Source organism: Tyto alba, unplaced genomic scaffold (genome assembly GCF_018691265.1).
Source record: "Tyto alba isolate M040663 unplaced genomic scaffold, T.alba_DEE_v4.0 Super-Scaffold_16, whole genome shotgun sequence".
NCBI lineage: Eukaryota > Metazoa > Chordata > Aves > Strigiformes > Tytonidae > Tyto > Tyto alba.
This window is the reverse complement of record NW_024881278.1, coordinates 8,690,246-8,709,057: the sequence shown is the minus strand read 5'-3', so window position 1 is coordinate 8,709,057 and position 18,812 is coordinate 8,690,246. Positions and strand designations below refer to the sequence as shown.

Sequence of the window (18,812 nt, the reverse complement as noted above, 5' to 3'; positions counted from 1 at the left end):
TGGGCCCAGACCATCAAAACAATTTTTAAATGGTAACTATTCAATTTAATAAAAAGAGCGCGTAGTCTGAGAGAAGCTCAAGAATATGAAATAAAGGCTTGCAAGAAGGCTTAAAAATTAGAAGAAACCCTTGGTACAGATGTCTGCTGGCTCGCTTAATCTCATGGGTTTCAGGCTGACATTGGCAATGGTGCGGTGTGGAATGTTCCAACAACTGGAAAATCAGCTGCACGGAGGCTGGAGCTGGTGAGTGTATGACCAGGGCTGATGTCATGTGAGGCAGCCAGACTTGACTAAAGTTGGGCTTTACTGAAGGCTTTAACATCCTTCCCCACTGTGCTGGGGCTTTCCATGCCCATTTGACCACAGGCTGTTTGGATTCAGGCTCCTGTGATCCCTCCCTTCAGAAGCTGGCTAGCTGATACAACCTCAGCCAGAAAACCAGCAAAGATCCTTCCGCCCTTCCCAATTTTTATCACGCTGGCTCCCCATGTCCTGTGGGACTGCTGCCCCACTGAGCAGCCCCTGCGCTGTGTGATGGGCAAGCTGGTCCAGGGATGGGAGGTGTGTGGAGAGGAGGAGGCAGCCCCCGGGGGCCACAGGAGGTCTCCTGCTTCCCAAAGCAGCAATTCCCACATGCCAGGCGATGGCGTGGGCTGTGCCTGGCTGTGCTGGAGAGGGTGGCACAGCTCCCGACTCTCCCCTGCTATGGCCAACCCCAGGCAACACTTGGATAGCAGGGCCTGGCAGGGTGGGGGGATGGCAGGACTGTCCTGCAAATTGTGACACTTGAAAACAAATCCTGCCGTGCGATGGCAATATGCCCAGAAGGGCTAGCGCCCTGCCACGCTGCTACGGCTCGCACCACCAGCTAGGCTTAGGGGCTTCCTAGCAGCGCGTTGGGGGCTTACGTGTGTGCTGCAGGCTCGTCGTCACCCAGGAGACCTGTATCAGAACCAGTGTCTGAACCCAACACCCAAAGGCTGGTGGTGGGTTGTGGCTCCCCGCTGCTTTTTCCTGATCATCCCTAAGCCGTGGTAATTCATTCCTGACGGTCCCAGAATCCACTAAACATAAGCTCACCAGCATGTCACCCCACAGACAGGCTACTGTGACGTGATTTTTCAGTGAATGTCAGACCAAGGTTCATCTGGAAAAAGTCTCTCTGGCAGCTGGTGCTGCTAAGTAACACTGCATCAAATCCATGGTGCCTTTGTAGTTTTAAGCTCTTCCTGAGTGATTCTGGGTTCTTGATGTCAGCCCATTTTATATCTCCTTGCATGATACAAGGCACCCATCACCAGTCTTTGGTGCTTTCCATTCCCTCAGTCCATCTCAGCCACAGACATGCAACTCATGACAGATGACAGATGGCTTTGGGAGCTTCTGCTAAGGCAGTATCTCTCTTTTGGTATTTAAGTGATAGCCGAGTTCCTCCGGAGCATTATTTATTATATTCTTATTGTGCACAGACTCATTAGATGCAAAACATTCTGCCAGTCAACTTTATTCTGCTCCTTCACAGCTGTCATACTGGCAGCCCAGAGATGATGACAGATGATGCTGATGGACAGGGGGACTGTAATCAATACAGCCTTAACAGATTTAAATCAGCATGCCACTCATCTATGGAAAATACTGCAAGGACAAGTCTTCCAGTATTCCTGCTGTGTATGTGCCACAACTCAGTGCTACGTTCTTTTTTTTTTTTTTTTTGAGTGTCATACGCACGCAGTTGTGAGGCGAAACTTCAGCTCGTGCCCCTGTACGTCTGCTGACAAAACAAGTTAGCACATAGGGGATGACAAAAAAAATGCCCGATGAGCGCCATTACCTGGTGAGCCGAAATAATGTCCGTGTGGGCACGCAGTCCTGACCCCGTGAGCCTGCAGAGTGAAGCCTCCGAGATGCGCGGCGGCGGCTGCACCGAGGAGAGCTCGGGGCGTGGAGAACCGCTGCTGCCTTCGGCTGCTGCCGGGGAAGCCAATGGAGCCAGTCGCTTCCCCGGAGAGCAAGGTGCACTGAGAAGAGAGCTCGTCCCCACTCCAAACCAAGTGTTGAGCAGAAACTGGTGCTGCTGGCTGTCAGCGAGAGGATTCTTCTCCATTGGCAGACTTCCGCTACTGCTTCCTGCACGAGAAAAAGACCATTTTTCAGTTTGCAGGTGCACACCTGGCACACCAGCATCTCACCTGCCCAGCTGCCTCTGCCTTGCCTGCCTTGTTCCTAGAAAGTTGTGCTTTCACCCAGCGAGTACCAGGCCAAGGCTGCCAGGTCCTAACTTGTTGCAGCATGGGTTTTGCTTTAGGATATTTGCAAGGGTTTGGTTTTTTGTTTTGTGTTTTAGATTGACTTCTCAAGGAAATGTTTGTTGCAGTATTAATTTTTTCAGTGCTTGTTTATGCAAGTAATTATAAGATAAGATGATCATATTTCATTTGCATTTGCTAGTGCCGCTGTTTTCTGTTTTCTTTAGCATTATCAGAACAACTGATTGCCCATCAATACAAACAAAATGTTAATACCAATCTGTCTTACAGTATACTAAATTCCAGGGGAAGCACTACAATAGGAAACTTCAATCAGGGTACATTTTGTAAGGAACAGATAAAGGACAATCTTTAGCTGATACCACAGATGTGGTGCCAATACAAAGTTGCTGGGGAAATGTATTCAAGTCACAGATTTTATTAAGAGGAGTGACAACAGAAAATGGCTTAACAGCAGCTAAGTGAGGCTAAAAATAATGAGAGATACAATATTGGGTTAATTTGTTCTACAGCAAATTAGCGAAGTAGCAAGGTTCCCCTCCCCAAATCAGCAGTATTGACTCAATAAGCACTTCTGATATTTTGTGATTTTTGTTAATGATCCCCAGACTGCTTTTTCATGTCCACACCCGCGTCACTGCCCTCCTAATAAAATTGGTGTATAGTGACAGGACATAGCAGAGCACAAAATCTTCCTCGTGTTAATCCCATTTAATACCTGAAGGTTTAATTCCATTTCAACATCGTCAAACGGCTAACTTAATAGTATTTGCTTATGCAACGGGCAAAGCGATGGGACGCTGCCTCTTGTGACTCTCATGAATCGCACCGAGCAATTTCACACTTGCCGCTTCTTGCAACGTCCCCTCAGCTTCTGCTGCTCTTCTACCCTCCTGCCAGTGCCCCGACGCTCCTTTTAAACCGCTGCCAACAGCTCCCTCTCTCCTCCCCGGGGGGAAGAGGCCTCTTGCAGAGCAGAGCCTCATGCTTCAGTCGCATTTCGTTGCTGTGGAAGCCGGCTCACTGGAGGCGGCCCCGCAACACTAGCTTTGACAGAGCAGCTTGTTTTGTTGTTGTTGTTTTTTTTTTTTTTTTTTAACCAAGGTTGTTAGTCGAGGGCAAGCTTCCACACACAGGCTTGCCTGAGAGCAAAGGACAGCATGCAGTGCTGCCTCAGGCGTCACTCAGCCCTCGGGCTTCCCCGTTCTGCCTCTTTTCCCTCCTGACCGCCACCTTTGCGCCTAAGGAGCTCCCCTCCAACCCCCGGGCGGAAGGTGGCACCCCGGGCCCCTCAGGGCCGGACAGGGCCGAGCCCCGGCCGCGGCCGCTCCACCTCCTCCCCTCACGCCGCCATGGCGCCCTCAGCCCCGCCCGCTTCTAAGATGGCGGCCCGAGCCTCACGTGACCTTCCCCCCGCTCCGCCGCCTCTCCTCCGCCGCCTCGCCGCCGCCGCCGGCGCGCGCGCTTCCCCATGGTGCCCCGCGCTGCCCTTTGCCCGCGGAAGCGCTGCCTGCCTTCTCGCCCGGCGCCGCCGCCCAGAGCCGCGGCCCGGCCGCCCGCGCCCCCCCGCCTGCCATGGGAGTCCCGGCCTTTTTTCGCTGGCTCAGCCGCAAGTACCCCTCCATCGTCGTCAACTGTGTGGAGGAGAAGGTGAGGCGCGCTTCCCGCCCCCGGGAAGGGCCCTCTGGCCGTCCCGTCCCACCCGTGGCTCCCCGGGGCCCGCGGAGCGCTGTGGGGGCCGAGGGGAGCGCGGGGGAACCGGGCAGTTCGGGAGGCAAGTTCGGGAGTTTGCCGGTCCTCAGCGCCAGCCCCGGCCGCGCCGCCTCCAGCCCGCTCTCCCGGGCGCCTTCTGAAGGAGTTTTAGGGGAGAGGGGGGGAGTTGGTTTGGGTTTGTTTGGTTTTTTTTTGTGTGTGTTTTTGTTTGTTTGGTTGGTTGGGGTTTTTTTCTGTTGTTTTTGTGTTTTGTTTTGTTTTGTTTTGTTTTCTGGATTCGAGGCTTTTAATCCCGGTGAAAGCGGTCGGTGTCGAGGCGAAGTTAACGCGTCTGCCTGCTTTCCACTCGCGTGTGAGCGGTTCGGGAGGAGTTGGGGGGGGTTTGGAGCAGGGAATTGGGTTTCTCCTACAGTTTTCTAGTCTTCAGATGGTTCACTGAAACGCGAGCCCTTCCCGGCGTGGTGGCTTCTGGCTTTGTGTTGCTTCGGGCAAAAAGAAGTAGGTTTTATGAAAGTGTCCGGCAAACCTTAGGGAGACTAAGGAGTAGCGGAATACTTGGTGCTGTTTCTTTTCTTTTCTGCGTGTGTTCTTCATAGGCCCTGCTTCTCAACAGCATTTTTGTAAATTGCAGGCAAGTTTTAGGACTTGTTGAAAACAAACCTGAACCTGCCTGTCTTGAAAAGAGTAAGGAAATGACAGTGTAAATAGTTAAAAGTAACCTGTGGGTCTGAAAATGCATCTCCCTCTGTGAGCCCACCATGTTTGCAGGCAGATTGGTTCCGTGACCCTGCTTGGGAAAGCCGGTGCCAGCACAGGAGTGAGGGCAGGAATGAAACATTTGAGAAGAAAATGGGCTGTTCTTTATAGCTACGTGGGTTTTATGTAAGATTAAAACAATATCTTGGTATATATATGGCCACACACTTCCTTGGACTCTCATTCTCCTGGCATTTCACTACTTCACAGTTGTATCATTTTCAGATCTTGTTAATTGTTTTTGTAGGTCTTTCCTTTCATGTGTTAGTGTTTCTGCAGCTTCCTACTTTGCTCTAATACTTATTTCTTTTTAATGCAACCACCAACACAGGATATCATGCTTGTATCCAAGACTTAAAATGAATCTGTACTTGCACGCTTTAACCTTGAGCAGCTTCAGACATTTTTGTCTCATTGCTGGTATTTTTTAGTATAGAACTACCTCCTGCCCAAACAGTAGGTAGAGTTGCTTGCTTGGTCACTGCTTCCAGCTGATGGTTTCTATTTATGCCCTCCCTTGCACCAGCACTAAGGTCTGCATGGTTAACTGGGGAGCCCTTTCTAGGAAGTAATGCAGATGAAATAGCATTTGTTTATATGTTTTTTCTAGGCAGGTTCTCGGATAAGCTAGTTCCTTTGTGCACGTCACTGCAGCCCCATGAACACTTGAGCCATCCGTCCTAGGGACGTAGTGAGAGGGGGAAGGTGATGGGGAGGATGGGGTTGTCTCCCTTCAGCGCCAGCCTGGACTTGCACTGCATTTGAGTAGCTGCGCTGTGGTCGCTTTAAAGGGCAGCGAATGCTTGCAGCACAAGTTATTCTCTTCAGTGCTAATTCAGCCAAAGTTTTTCTGAGAAGATGAACTCTTGAGTTCACGTTTCCCAAGCTGTTTTTCCTGTACACTTTCCAAATGATTTGTATCATCTTTTGTCAGGTTGTCCTAGTTGCGTTCTGCTCTTCTTCATAATACTGGTTTTGAAAGTTCACACCCCTGCTGCTGAGCACGTGCTGTGGCTTCTGTCTTTCCTACCTCCCATCCTTCCCTGGGAGAGACATGCCTCACATTTGGGAAACACTGTGCTGTGAAGGAGTGAGGTAGAAAAGTGTGGGCAAGGTGGAGAAGGGAAAAGAGAGTGAAGTGATTGCACTATGTGTTGACACTGGTTTCTTTTTGACTGCATGTGTTACCTGCCTGCCTTCAGCAAGATTCCAGTGTATGCGAATGGCAGGCAGATCAGTTTTAGTATTCTGTTCTTGTTACAGTCAGGGTGTTACTGCGTTTCAGATTGAGGTTGTGAAACAGAACTGTAGAGTTGGATTAATCAAATGTTGCACAGTTAACACTCTGAGTTACTCTTTTGTTACAATTGTGGTTTCAGTTAGCCCTTCTCGGCAGGATGTGTGAAGCTTATTTTACCTGTAGCTGCAAGAAGTGAATTTTTTTACTCCAGTGGATAGGTAAGATTTGAGGATTTGTTTGCCTGGGGGAAATGCTATAGAAAAAGGCAGTTTGTGGGTTTACAGGTACAGCTTAATAGCCACTCACTTGAGTGCTTACTCTGGAATAAGTTGTTGGCAGCTAGCAGTGATTGTTGTGGTTGCTTTACCAAACTCTTGGGTTTTGTGTCATCTCTCATGTTACCTATTCTGAAGATCTGGGTAGCCCTCAGTTTAGAGGGCTGTCAGGTACACGTGTCATGTTTGCATCTGCAGGGGAAAAGTGGGTAGCAGGGGTATTTGAGGGGAATTGGAGAACAAAGTGTCTCTACTAGCTACACCTATTGAGCATGTGACTATTGACGTGGCATTCGCTTTCTCCCAGCTGGGGTTGTGGGTCTTTAGGGTCCTAACACCTGGACACGTGTGTGTGTGTGTGTGTGTGTGTGTGTGTGTGTGTGTGTACCCTACCTGTTGTCTTTAACTCACACTGGTTGATTTGCTTTATCCCCGTTTCACCAAAGTGGGGAACTCACAAAGGTGAACAGTTTCTTCTTTTGCTTACAGTTGGCATCACAGCTGGCTGTACGGTCCAAGACTTCCGCTCACCGAATCCCCCTTTCCTTTATTATGTCAAAAGTTCACTTGTGCGAATGAACATCCATTTCAGCAGTAAAGTTAGATGGTGGAGACAGCAACTTGAATAGTTATCTGTCATATTTATAACCTTGCTGGCAAGATAGCCTTGGAGCTTGGTAACCATGAGATGAAGTTTAGTTGTGATGTTTTGAAGCAGCGTTCTTCTGATCAGAAGGGTACAGGTAGAGTTTTGACAGTATAATGTAGATTTTTTTTTTTTTTACAGATTTGTCTTTATTATTTATGGGTGTTTTACGTTTTTATCTTACAACCTTGTCCAGCTGTTTATGGATAATGCTTTAAGACCTATTTAAAAGCAGTCACTATTTAAACACCAAATGTACCTGCAATCTGTAACACTTAAGTACAGTTTTCTCTAAGAGCAGAAGTCTTATCTTTTTCATCACTTTTATAAACATTTAGATTAATCTTTATGTAATTGAAACTGCTCTAATATTTAGGTAAAATAAAGGTTTGTATTGTCTTGGTTTTACTGCATTAATGATTGGGTGTTATTTTTTTCATCTTTAATAATTGAGCTTGTAACAGCAAGTGTTCTTTATTAAAAGAAATGGAAAGATATGACAAATTCCCTTGGGCTAAGGTAGATTTAGTGTAACTGAAGTGTCAGATCCTGATGTCTTCATCTACGTTGCTTTGTTCCAATTTAAGAGCACATTGCAATTACAGTAAGGACAGCACATGGATAAATGATATTCATTAAATTTTTTTATATTCAAATCTGGTCATAAATTTGAGCGCGGACTAGGACAGTAGTGAGAAGCTGTGGTTTGTCTTACTGTAGATGAATTTAAACTTCTCTCACGATGTAATCAGCTCTGTGTATTTTAGGATTGCTTATAAATCTCTCTAATCAGAAATTTTGTATTTCCCAGCAGCTTGTCTCTTTGAAATATTAAAAAGTTGATCCTTGTTCTCTTACCTTGCTAGATTATTTCTTTTTCTTAAATCTGATTAATCTTCTTCTTAAGGTGAGCAGGAAGAATAAGAGGAAGATCTTGAAGATAATATAAAATCCAGGAGAGAATATTCTTAATCAAATTCATATGAATTAATAAAGCTGCAACTAAAGTATCATATTTGAAGATCTGTTTTCAATGGTTTCAAAAGAAGCTGTAGATTAAAAGTGAACAATTTAGTTATATCACAAGAGATATCACTTCCAGATACTTAAACCTTTTACAAGGCCGTTATATTAAAAATCTGATAGGTTTATGAGGATGTAATGGTAAAGTTGCTGACATAGCACTATGCAGATGAAAACTGAATGGCTTTCGAAGCCATCTGAAAGAGATCCTACTTACTTTGCTTTACCTTCAAGACTGAAAGTAAGATCTGTGGCAGGGGCAGTTTTATTTTCCATATCACATATTTGTAAGCGTTTGATATCTTCTGAGTCACAGTTAGCTCTGGCAAGAGGTTTGATGAAAGATCAAGTAGAACATAAGGCAAGCTTCTTGTCCCGTTATCTGATGTAAACCAGAATGAATAATCTTCTTTTAAAATTGTAGGTCTTGGTTACCCATAGTAACTTTATTAGGACTGCAAGCTACAGTAAGTACAGTGTTTGCACCTGATGGTTAGTTTCTTCTAAAACTATGTGGTTTTCATGTGTGTGTTCTAGGAAGTTCAGTAAAGGAAGCAAATGGTAGTCAAGATTTCATCTGTCAGGATTTGACTAGTTTGGATGAATAGTATAAGAAAGATGTGAAGTAGGAGAAATTTCACCTGTTTTTAAAAAGTGAAGTAGAAGGACTTAGTGTTCAGTTATTTAAAAATTACTTCACAAAATTGCCCAGAAATAATTCCATACACCTATAACTGTGAAAAATGTAAATACCGAATAAAGATTTATTTTGCTTTAGAGGTTTTAATTTTTGCCTTCTAAGACTGGGGTAAGTCCAACTAGTTCTGCTGCTTTTGTAAGCAGGAAAGTTGTAAGACAGCTGATGGCACAGTCTGTAAGATTTTTTTTTTTTTCAGTCATAAAGTCTCTGAAAATCATTTGATTTTTTTTCTTGATCATCTCATGTCTCTTCCATCACCGATGCTATTGGTGTTTAATATAGCGGTTTACATGTTTGGCTGGTGGTATTGCTCTGAAAGGGAGAATGTCAAGTTGCTCACAATTGCTGTGAGAGTGTTGCTAATTGCCTTTTTACCAAGCTAAACCAAAACAAACAACAAAACCCCAAACAGAACAAACACAAAACCCCAAACATATGGTGAGGAAACAAAATTGAGCATGGTTGCTAATCCATCTTGTAGAGGAGCCACTCTGAAACACTCACCAGTGTTTGAGAACTGCTTGCTTTCACAGCTTGGCGGAAGGGGATGTTTTTTGATGTAGGTGTTAGAGTGCCAACTCCAGTTTCTGCTCTGGGGCTGATCAGAGAGACTGTTCTCTTCACCTAGATAGCTGCTTGTTGTTGACATAACAGCATACACGAAATAACGTGGGATTATTTACTGTTACCAATTCAGATGAGATTTGTTTTCTTTGTACTTCTGGGTTTATCTCATATAGCCTGTTGTAAATGTTCAAGAATGTTGGAGTGGTACAGGAACATAGGTGGCTCCAGGTGGCTTAGGGCGATTATAAGTCCGCATCGAGTTTACCGTCTGCACTGTGGCCTGGATTTCAAGTTCATTAGGCAGCATCCTGGCAGTAGAAAAGGCACTGACGTAGAGGAAGTGAAGCATTAGAGTCAAAAGCTTGCTTACTTTTGTAAGTGGAAGGTGAGGACTGGACTTTATTTAGCATTTCAAATATATCTGCACACAAACTCGGAGGCAATAGTTGAAGAGTTCAGGGGTCTGAGCATCTTGGTGCATTTGATAGTCATGAGGAAAAGTAACACATATGTACCCAAAGTGAAGATTTGGCTGGTGGAACATGAAAGGATCTCCTCTGTGTAGAGGAATCTGGGAAAAGTCCTCTTTCTAGTTAAATCTCGTTGTCCTTTGCTCATCAGGATGTGGTGATATACTTTGGGAAGCTTACCATGTCATCAGCTGGGCTCCAGTATATCATCAGTCATAGATGAATCATTTTTACTGTCCTCCCTCCCCAGCTGTGTGTGTAACTGAAATATTGGATTGCCATGAGAAAAGGCAGAGGTGCAAGTTTTGTTTGGATGTGTCAGTCTGGGGAACTAAGTGTTTACTAAAGTAGAAAAACTTTGATTCTTCTTGGTTATGTTAAAGTTATGGCATCATATTAGAAACTTTGAAGTCCCTTTGCTAAGTTTTGAGGGAGTCAATATGGTCCTGGCAGTAAAAGGAATTGCTTTCTTGAATAATATGAAATGTGGAAAATTTTTGTTTATAATATGTGCCAATCAACAGAAATGAACCAACTCTGCCATAACATCATAATATCTTCTAGTTGTGCTAGTTTATAAACATTTTCTAAAAAAAAAGTGCTATTTTAATAGTGTAAGCATGCATCTTCAGGTAGTTATGTGGGTAGCTTAGTGCTATTTTTTTTTTTCTACTGCCCTTGAAAAAAATAAACTTTTATGGGTCTGTACATTAATAGCTCTGTTGGTTATTTGTGCTACTTCTCTAATCAAGTACTGAAATATTTGTTTTGGCTGCATTCACAGGCTAAAGAGTGCAATGGCGTCAAGGCTCCAATTGATACAAGCAAACCTAACCCTAATGAGGTGGAGTTTGATAACCTGTATTTGGATATGAATGGTATAATTCACCCTTGTACACATCCAGAAGACAAGTAAGGCAACTTTCTGTCTCTTTACAAATAGGATTTATTGATAGTATTTCAGATGTTAAATTGAATGCTCTACATTTTAGGCCAGCGCCCAAAAATGAAGATGAAATGATGGTTGCAATTTTTGAATATATTGACCGGATATTCAACATTGTAAGACCAAGGCGACTTCTTTACATGGCTATAGATGGAGTAGTAAGTATTGATACATTTATCTCCCGGTAATGGCTGTTTGTAAAATTAGGGTAGATGCCATCTGCTCTTATAGGATCCTTTGAGAAATAGTTTTCTAACATGAAAATCTACAGGTAAAATACACTGTTAATTTAATTTTGGTGAGGGTAAATAAAAGTATTCTTGGGTTTAGTTGTCCAGGGGGTTCTATGAGCTGGCTAATGCGGTCTACTGCAGTCTGAACTTTTGCTTCTGAAAAGCAGGAAACTTCTGTAAGACAGTCACACCTTGAAGGTACTTGTGTTCCTCTGTTCTGTGGCTTTAGTAATAATTTATGCCCCAGGCTAGGAAGGACCAGAAAACCATTTAAGCAGATGCACTTAAAATGGGCAGTGATTTAGTTGTGCTGTGGAATGTTTCACAGGCTAGCCATAGGGGACATCTGAGGTTGAAGGCTTGTCCTTCTCCATACCTGATCCTTATCTCCCCTCGGTACATCAGTTGGTCTAATGAAAGATAGAAGCTTTTCTCAGTAACTTTGCTTTACTGAGTATTTTCCTATCCAGATTGCATAATCTTGTGGAAAGATGGCAGAATGGCCCAGCAGACACTGCTGGTAGGCCTCTTAAGGTTTGGCTGTTTTTCTAGACTTTGTGGTTCCTCAAAGGTAAAATGAGTGTCAATGAGCAAAAAGATTTTTAACCTTAATTCACGTGCAGGAACTCCTAACATATGTGTGTATGTAGAGGTAATCCCAACTAAATGTTAATGTAGCCTTTTAAAAACCCTGACATACCTGCCATAAGTAATAGCTAACTACTGTCTGCCATAGTCTTTTTATTGTCAAGAGAGTTATGAATACAGTTGTAGAAGTTTATGTAATAAATAAAAGTTTCAGGTACGTATCACTAAGTTTAATTTATTTTGCAAATGAAATTTAACAGAAATCCTTTTTTCGGTTACAGTTTAGGTTGATATCTTGTTAAATGCTTGCATAGTTACAGACTGGCCAATTTCAGGAGACTTGTATTGGCTATCAAAAACAACTAACAGAAAGGAAGTGATTGTCCACATGCGATAACTAAACCAAGCGTTGTGATACCTTTTTTTAGGCTCCACGTGCAAAAATGAATCAACAGCGGTCAAGAAGATTCAGAGCATCAAAAGAGGGCATGGAAGCTGCTGAAGAGAAGCAAAAAATAAGACAAGAAATTCTGGCAAAAGGTAGATTTGTGTCCATATCTGGGGGTTTTCAAGTGAGAGTCCCCTTGTTTGTTTTGAATGCTTCAGTAGGGTTTAGAAAAGGGATGTCTTGCTTAGTGCATATTTGTCTGTGCATTACTAGGAGAAGGAGGGAATAGCAAGCCTACAGAAGGATGGATCTGTGTTTTCCAAAGTTAAGAACTAAGATGAAACTAAGTGTTACTTTCTTCTTCTGTCTTCTGCCTGAAATGGATTTGTGTTGAGTACTCTTAATTCCTTTAGAAGAAAATAGAACAGAAAAGCAGGGATAAATGTAGTAGTGGGAAACTCACCAAAACTCTTAGGGAAGGAAGTACAAATTTGTAGGGCTTGATGAAAGGAGAGTTGAGGCTTAAAAACAGGGATCAAATGAAAATACTACTGCACAGGAATAATGAACTGCAAGCAAGGGTAGTTGCTTGACAGTGAAAACTCTAAACTCAGTGAGGAAGCCAAGTCAGGGCAACTTTCTAAGGGTGATAGTGACATGACTCGAGTGAGAGGAGTGTGTGTAGCTGAAGCATGCTGTCTGGGCTGGAGCAGTTAATTCAGGTGACTGTGTAGGAGGAATGAATGCGGTAGCTCAAGCGAGTGGGCCATTGTGTAACCTAGTTAGAGATTTAGAAGGGAGAACAAAGACTTTTTTAACATTTCTTCCTGTAGCATTTCTAGACTATGAAGACCCTTTATGAAGCTCAGAGATGAGAGAAGTTGGTGTAACCCTGTTTGTGAGCCCAAGTGAATAGATAGTGGAAACATAGGGGAGAATATGTAAGAAAATAATTATTTCCTAATGTTTTATCTCATTTAGCAAGCTTAGTTTCTTTGAATTTTCTTTCACAGTCCTTTGACAGAATAGGAAGTGAAATCACTTTTCTGAAGTAACAATGTTTGTAAATGTACTAACACCTTATTTTAAGATGGAGATAATGTAATGGTAAGAGCTGTTTTTGTTGGTTTGTTTTTTTTTTTTTTAATTAATTTTCAGTAAGTGTTAATTGTTATCAGGGGAGCCATCTGGGGTTTTATCATGCAAAAATGTTTTTAGTGTTCCATATTGATTTACTTCTGTTAAATGTTTTTATTGCTCTAGGTGGCATTCTTCCTCCAGAAGAAGTGAAAGAGAGATTTGACAGCAACTGTATTACCCCGGTAAGTAATCCTGCACTTTAACCAGCAATTGCCAGTGTCTGAAAGAAGGTTTAATTTATCTTCTTCCGTCACTTTTTAGGGAACTGAGTTTATGGACAATCTTGCTAAATGTCTCCGCTATTACATTGCTGACCGTTTGAACACTGACCCAGGGTGGAAAAATTTGACAGTAAGTTTCACAGTTTCATACTTCAGGAAAATCAAGGTGATCTATTAGGCTGGGTTGGGATATGACTGAAGACTATAAATTTAACAGATTTGTCTCCTCTTCTGGCACTGTGCTGTTATTAATGATGGACCAACTTGCACGTTCTGCTGGGACTTCAGAGGTACATTTCATCCTAATAACACAGTCTAACAACACTATTTGTTTTGGTTTCATTTAAGAGCAATGAAAAGATTTGATAGAAGCCACAATTTGATATAATGGGAGACAAGGTTTTAGGAATACTTTTTTTTCTTTTGGGGAAAAGCGTCAAGTTATGTTGTATATGTATTCTTTAATCTCTTCAAACTCATTTGCTACCTCAGGTAGGCTGCGTTTTCTCTGTTATTCTAATGATAGATGGCAGGCAATGAAAATAATATGTATCAGCTTTCTTGACTTTCTGGACTTTGAAACTCTCTCCTTGTGTTCCTCAACCACTCCACTCCCACTGAGTTTTCTGACAACCCCGTGTTTGCTCTGTACAAGAGGGCGGAGTAGTCAGTCTTCTCAGGTGCAGCTGTCAGTTTTATTTTCAATAAGTTGACTGTTTAAGTGGTCTAATTAGAAGGCAGTTGACTCTGCTTAATTCCCTCCATCAGGCATGAGTTTTATAAATGCTAATGCTCATTTGGACGTCAGTGTAAGGAAGTGTATAATGCAATAATTTATCAGTATATCTATGAATTTAGAAGATCTAAAGGGAAGAGGGCATATGTTTGCTTTATCTCTTAGTTCCCTAGTGTGTGTTTTGATTGCCCTGATAAATTATCAGGGAACTTCAAATATGTTAGTTAATGACGTGATAATTTCAGTGGTATTTGAATCAATGTCAGCTTCATCCTAGAATTAGTAGAGAAAAACCAAGGTTTATTCATTGATTCCAAACTCTTAAACGATTTAATTTTGAGTTACAATATTTTAGTTAAAACTACAGATTAGAATTTCAAGTATACATAAGTCAAATGCAGTATTTGGTATATGAACTACATAAGTTATTTTTTTTACTGTGGCAGCATAAATTATTTACATAATTTAAATGTTTCGCAGGTTATTTTGTCTGATGCTAGTGCTCCTGGTGAAGGTGAACATAAAATCATGGATTACATTAGAAGACAAAGAGGTAAAATTCAAGTAAATGTGTACATTTTGTTTTATATTAGTGTGGTCAGTAATCATTTATTTTACATTACTTTGGTTGACTAAATCTAATTTTCTTTTCTATAGCTCAACCAAACCATGACCCAAACACTCATCATTGTCTGTGTGGGGCTGATGGTAAGTTCTTTTTTGCTAGCAATATGTCCTGTGCTGTTTTGTGGTTGAGTTGTAATGTAGTTTTTAGGCTTTCACTTGTATTTGTTAGTTTTTGAAAGCTCTGTGTAATATATGGAGAAAGGTCTAGCGTTGTCCATAGCTGAAGGGCTAGCTTTCACTTGGTTTTACTATCTGGGTAGTTTGTGGGTAGGCACATCTGTGTGCTCACACTTTAAGGTAGAACGTGCTTCGCATTTAATTTTTTTTTAGCCTAATAACATTTATTATTCAGTATATTTTATTCTCTTTTGATTCGTAGCTGATCTGATTATGCTTGGGTTAGCTACACATGAACCAAACTTCACTATAATTAGGGAAGAGTTTAAACCAAATAAACCCAAGCCATGTGCTCTTTGTAACCAGATGGGTCATGAGGTTAAGGATTGCCAAGGTTTGCCCAGAGAAAAACAAGGCAAGGTAAGAAATCTGCTATTTCTAGAAATTCTTTTTATCTATAAGCTAATTTATGTTTTAATGAAATTGTCAGTTTGTTCTTGCTGTTGGTTTGGGCTCAGACATAATGCCAGTTATATTATTGGAATTACCTAGCTTTCGTCTTATATTAATAAGTAAATATTGTACCTCTGTAGCACAAAAATATTATGCCAGACCTAACATGCTCACTTTTGATGTTTCATTGTTTGGTTGTTTTGTTTGTTTTTTTTTCCACTGGCGAGAGAAAATGATGGGTAACTTAACAGACATATAAAGTAGGAAAATGCATGGTTGGCATAAGAACTTGAGAAACTGTAATTGTATACCTCTAACTCTTCTCAAAATAAGCCTTCAAAATTGAGCTGGAGAGACTTTTAAAGTGAGCTTGGATGTAATGCAACTCTTTCCTTTTATTTTAGCACGACCAGTTTGCAGACAGTCTTCCTATCGCTGAACAAGAGTTTATCTTCATCCGATTATGTGTTTTGAGAGAGGTATGTTGAAGCAGTTACTATATTTGCTTTATAAATAATGTTTTTTTTAAACTCCATATGCAGTGTTTTCTAACATCCTTCTTTTGTATGTGTGTTGCAGTATTTGGAAAGAGAACTCACTATGGCCAGTTTGCCTTTCACTTTTGATTTTGAAAGGAGTGTTGATGACTGGGTCTTTATGTGCTTCTTTGTGGGAAATGACTTTCTTCCTCATCTGCCATCTTTGGAGATCAGGTAGATGAGAATATATATTTTGTCTTCCTGTGAGTATACATACTGTGGTTTTAAATTATAAGAAACTCATGCTTTTGTTTGTTTGTTTTTAGGGAGGGAGCAATTGATCGCTTGGTTAACATATATAAAAATGTGGTGCACAAAACTGGGGTAAATATTTTTTTTTTTTTTTTTTTGCTTCTTTAAAAATTTCTGTGTGTTTGCTACAAAAATAGGCTTGTTCTTCAACTGTATTTTCTGATTTGCAGGGCTACCTCACAGAAAGTGGGTTTGTCAACCTACAACGAGTCCAGATGATCATGTTAGCTGTTGGAGAAGTTGAAGATAGTATTTTCAAAAAGAGAAAAGATGACGATGTAATTTTTTTTTTCTTACAATCCTGGAGTCTTGTTTTAATCACATGCATTATTGTTAGACTGTGACACTCCTTCAACAGAATAAGAAAAAAAACAAACTGTTTTGTTTTTTTTTTGTTATAAACTCTAGTGAGTTCCTCTGTACTCAAAAAAGAATTGCATGCTTCCAGTTGATTTTCTTTTCCTGGACTGTGGGGCCTGTTTTTCTGATTGTTACCCCAAGTAACAGCAAAATGAAAACTATGCAAGTTCTGTTACTGCCTGCAGCTTTTTGCATAGTCACTATTAAAACTGAAGAAGGAATTGGTTGGTAATTTGCTGCAACCTGTGGAAGTGTAAGCCACGAGCAGGGATGAAATATGAAATTAGAATTCCAAGTGCGTTCTTGCCTTGCAGTGCCTCCTGCCATTTGAAATGTGTCCATAAATTGTTGTTCTTTTGGTCTCTATGCAATTTCTGCTGTTTTTTGCAGACATATTCCAGTTTATTCATTAAGTACGGAGATAAAACACCTTGTGAATGCAAGAGCAGAATTCCAGTCAAAAAATACTGTGCCAGTGCTGGCAAAACGTTTTGTATTTAATTGCCCCAGCCTGGACCTCTCTTGAAGTAGAAATGCCAATTTGATATTTAAGTTTTCAGTTTCCATGGGCCAAGAATAGGAAATATCTTTCCTTGAGCCTCTTCTTTTTCTGCTTCTTGAACTTTTGTGTGTCTCCTACATTTTTTTTTTTATTGGCATCTCTTCCAGTGCAGGCAAGGAGCTTGTGTCCTTTGACACTGCTGTAACCTTGAAGTAAGGCTATAGGTAAACTTAGCAGATGATATAAGCCATTACAGAAATTGTGGGGCTTTAAATACACAGCTAGGTTTTCAGGGTAGGATAGAAAATTCTGTCCCATTTCCATTGGATTTACAAACAAAAGAATTGACCTATGTCTTATTCAGAACATTCCATAAAAACCTTATGACCTTCTGGTCAGTAGATGATTATAATGAAATATTTTTCCAAGAAATATATGCTTGTCTAACTTTATTTCTCTTTATTCTCTACTTAGGATAACTTTAAAAGGCGGCAAAAAGAAAAAAGGAAAAGAATGAAGGTAAATTAATTCCTTTCACAGTGCAAAAACTAGCAAGAATTGAAATGCATACTACAGCTTTCAGCAGATGTGTTGGTTGAATCTGCAGTTGTAATCATGGTATTTTCTGGCCTGTGTGTAAACTATTTTAAAGGGTTTTTCATGGCTTTTTGTAGACTGGAACTTTGAAAGAAGGAATTGCATAGTAAAGGTTTCTTAAAAGATAAGGAAGGAGTGTTGAATACGCTAGATGATAGCTCTGTGTTGTGGCCTTCAAATCTACACAGATCTGCATTTCATGATTATTAGTGATGGTTCAGCATGGTCACTGTATAGGAGTTGCTTTTGCATGTGTTGGCCCATGTCTTTTCAGCAGTTGTGTTGCTGAGGGCAGTGGAGTTCAGCAAAAGAGTTTAGGTTTAAATATGTATACCAGTTTGCATTAAATAGATTTTCTTGAGTAGAAGCATGTTTCTAAAAAAGCAAGGAAGGCTTACCCCAAACTATAGTTATCTCACATTCTGCCTGCATGCAAATCAGCGTTGTCAAATATCTCTCAAATGTAATAGAGAAGCACTAGCTGTTGTGGGAATGTATTTGCCCTTTCTGACCCACATAAGCCGCATTCTTTAAAATTGTATTATTGGAACAATGTTGAGTTTTCTTCTGTTCACAAAATATTCTGATATTTTTCAAATGGCCTTTTGGATGTTCATTTCGACACAGCTTTGTTCTTGGTTCAAACATTCAGATAAGTGTAGCTTCCAAAACTTTCATGACATATGATATCCACAGTCTTGAGTCCTATCTAGATCTTGTGTTTATTTTTAAAATTAGGTGTTTTCTGACTATCCCTATTAGAGTGGAAGAGATTATTCACTTTGCTTATGAAGAGTATGTTCTTCCTAGTAAGTTAGACGAAAGTCTCACTTCCTCAGAAAACTGCCTTTCAGCCCATGTGGAAAGAACATGGGCACAAAATGCAGGGTTGGTTTGTATTTTTTTAAAATACTTCAATAAATTTTAGGAATATAAGTGTCTCACTTGAGTGCCATCTTATGTCTGGGTAAGATTGCTAAAAATAACTAATTTAAGATTAACTGACTGGGTAAATTATGCTTGTTTTCTGTAACATGTTAATCTGAAAATTGTGAGAGAGCATCATTCATACTGCTGTGGAGATTGTACAGCTTTCTCAGTATACTTGTATATATTTATCTTTTAGAGGGATCAGCCTTCTTTTATTCCTGGTGGACAGTTTTCCCCGCAAGCTCTGGGAAATCGATCTAGTCCTCAAGCAATCAGTAACCCTAGACAAGCTGCCTTTGAGATGAGAATGCATGACAGACAGAATTCTGTAAGTAGGTGTTCAAAGGTATTTACACATAGAAGGGGAAATAATCATATCCTGTGTTACTCTGGACATGTTTTTCTCTACCCCATCAAGCTTTCTTGAAAAATAAATTTTTTGGTGTCTGCTTTTCAAGGAAGTGGCTTTTAATAACCAATTTTTGTGACACTACTTGAATAAAATAGTGTTCTTTATTTAAAG

The 18,812-nt window shown here is 41.0% G+C and overlaps 1 protein-coding gene across 2 annotated transcripts in view; it reads left to right on the top strand.

Annotated features, from left to right (window-relative positions):
- The first annotated feature begins 3,755 nt into the window (after positions 1 to 3,755).
- The window catches only part of XRN2 (5'-3' exoribonuclease 2), a 50,897-nt gene continuing 35,840 nt past the window's right edge, over positions 3,756 to 18,812 (top strand). The window contains exons 1-15 of one of the 2 annotated variants that reach the window (XM_042789676.1): positions 3,756 to 3,920; positions 10,445 to 10,572; positions 10,653 to 10,764; positions 11,856 to 11,967; positions 13,079 to 13,137; positions 13,217 to 13,306; positions 14,393 to 14,465; positions 14,570 to 14,620; positions 14,919 to 15,076; positions 15,514 to 15,588; positions 15,689 to 15,822; positions 15,915 to 15,972; positions 16,071 to 16,178; positions 17,237 to 17,281; positions 18,486 to 18,617. In XM_042789676.1, the coding sequence (XP_042645610.1) occupies positions 3,846 to 3,920; positions 10,445 to 10,572; positions 10,653 to 10,764; positions 11,856 to 11,967; positions 13,079 to 13,137; positions 13,217 to 13,306; positions 14,393 to 14,465; positions 14,570 to 14,620; positions 14,919 to 15,076; positions 15,514 to 15,588; positions 15,689 to 15,822; positions 15,915 to 15,972; positions 16,071 to 16,178; positions 17,237 to 17,281; positions 18,486 to 18,617 (1,410 nt within the window). In that variant the 5' untranslated portion in view covers positions 3,756 to 3,845. Of the gene's footprint in view, positions 3,921 to 10,357; positions 10,573 to 10,652; positions 10,765 to 11,855; positions 11,968 to 13,078; positions 13,138 to 13,216; positions 13,307 to 14,392; positions 14,466 to 14,569; positions 14,621 to 14,918; positions 15,077 to 15,513; positions 15,589 to 15,688; positions 15,823 to 15,914; positions 15,973 to 16,070; positions 16,179 to 17,236; positions 17,282 to 18,485; positions 18,618 to 18,812 lie in introns of those variants that run through there. The other variant, XM_009967018.3, reaches the window with a different exon arrangement.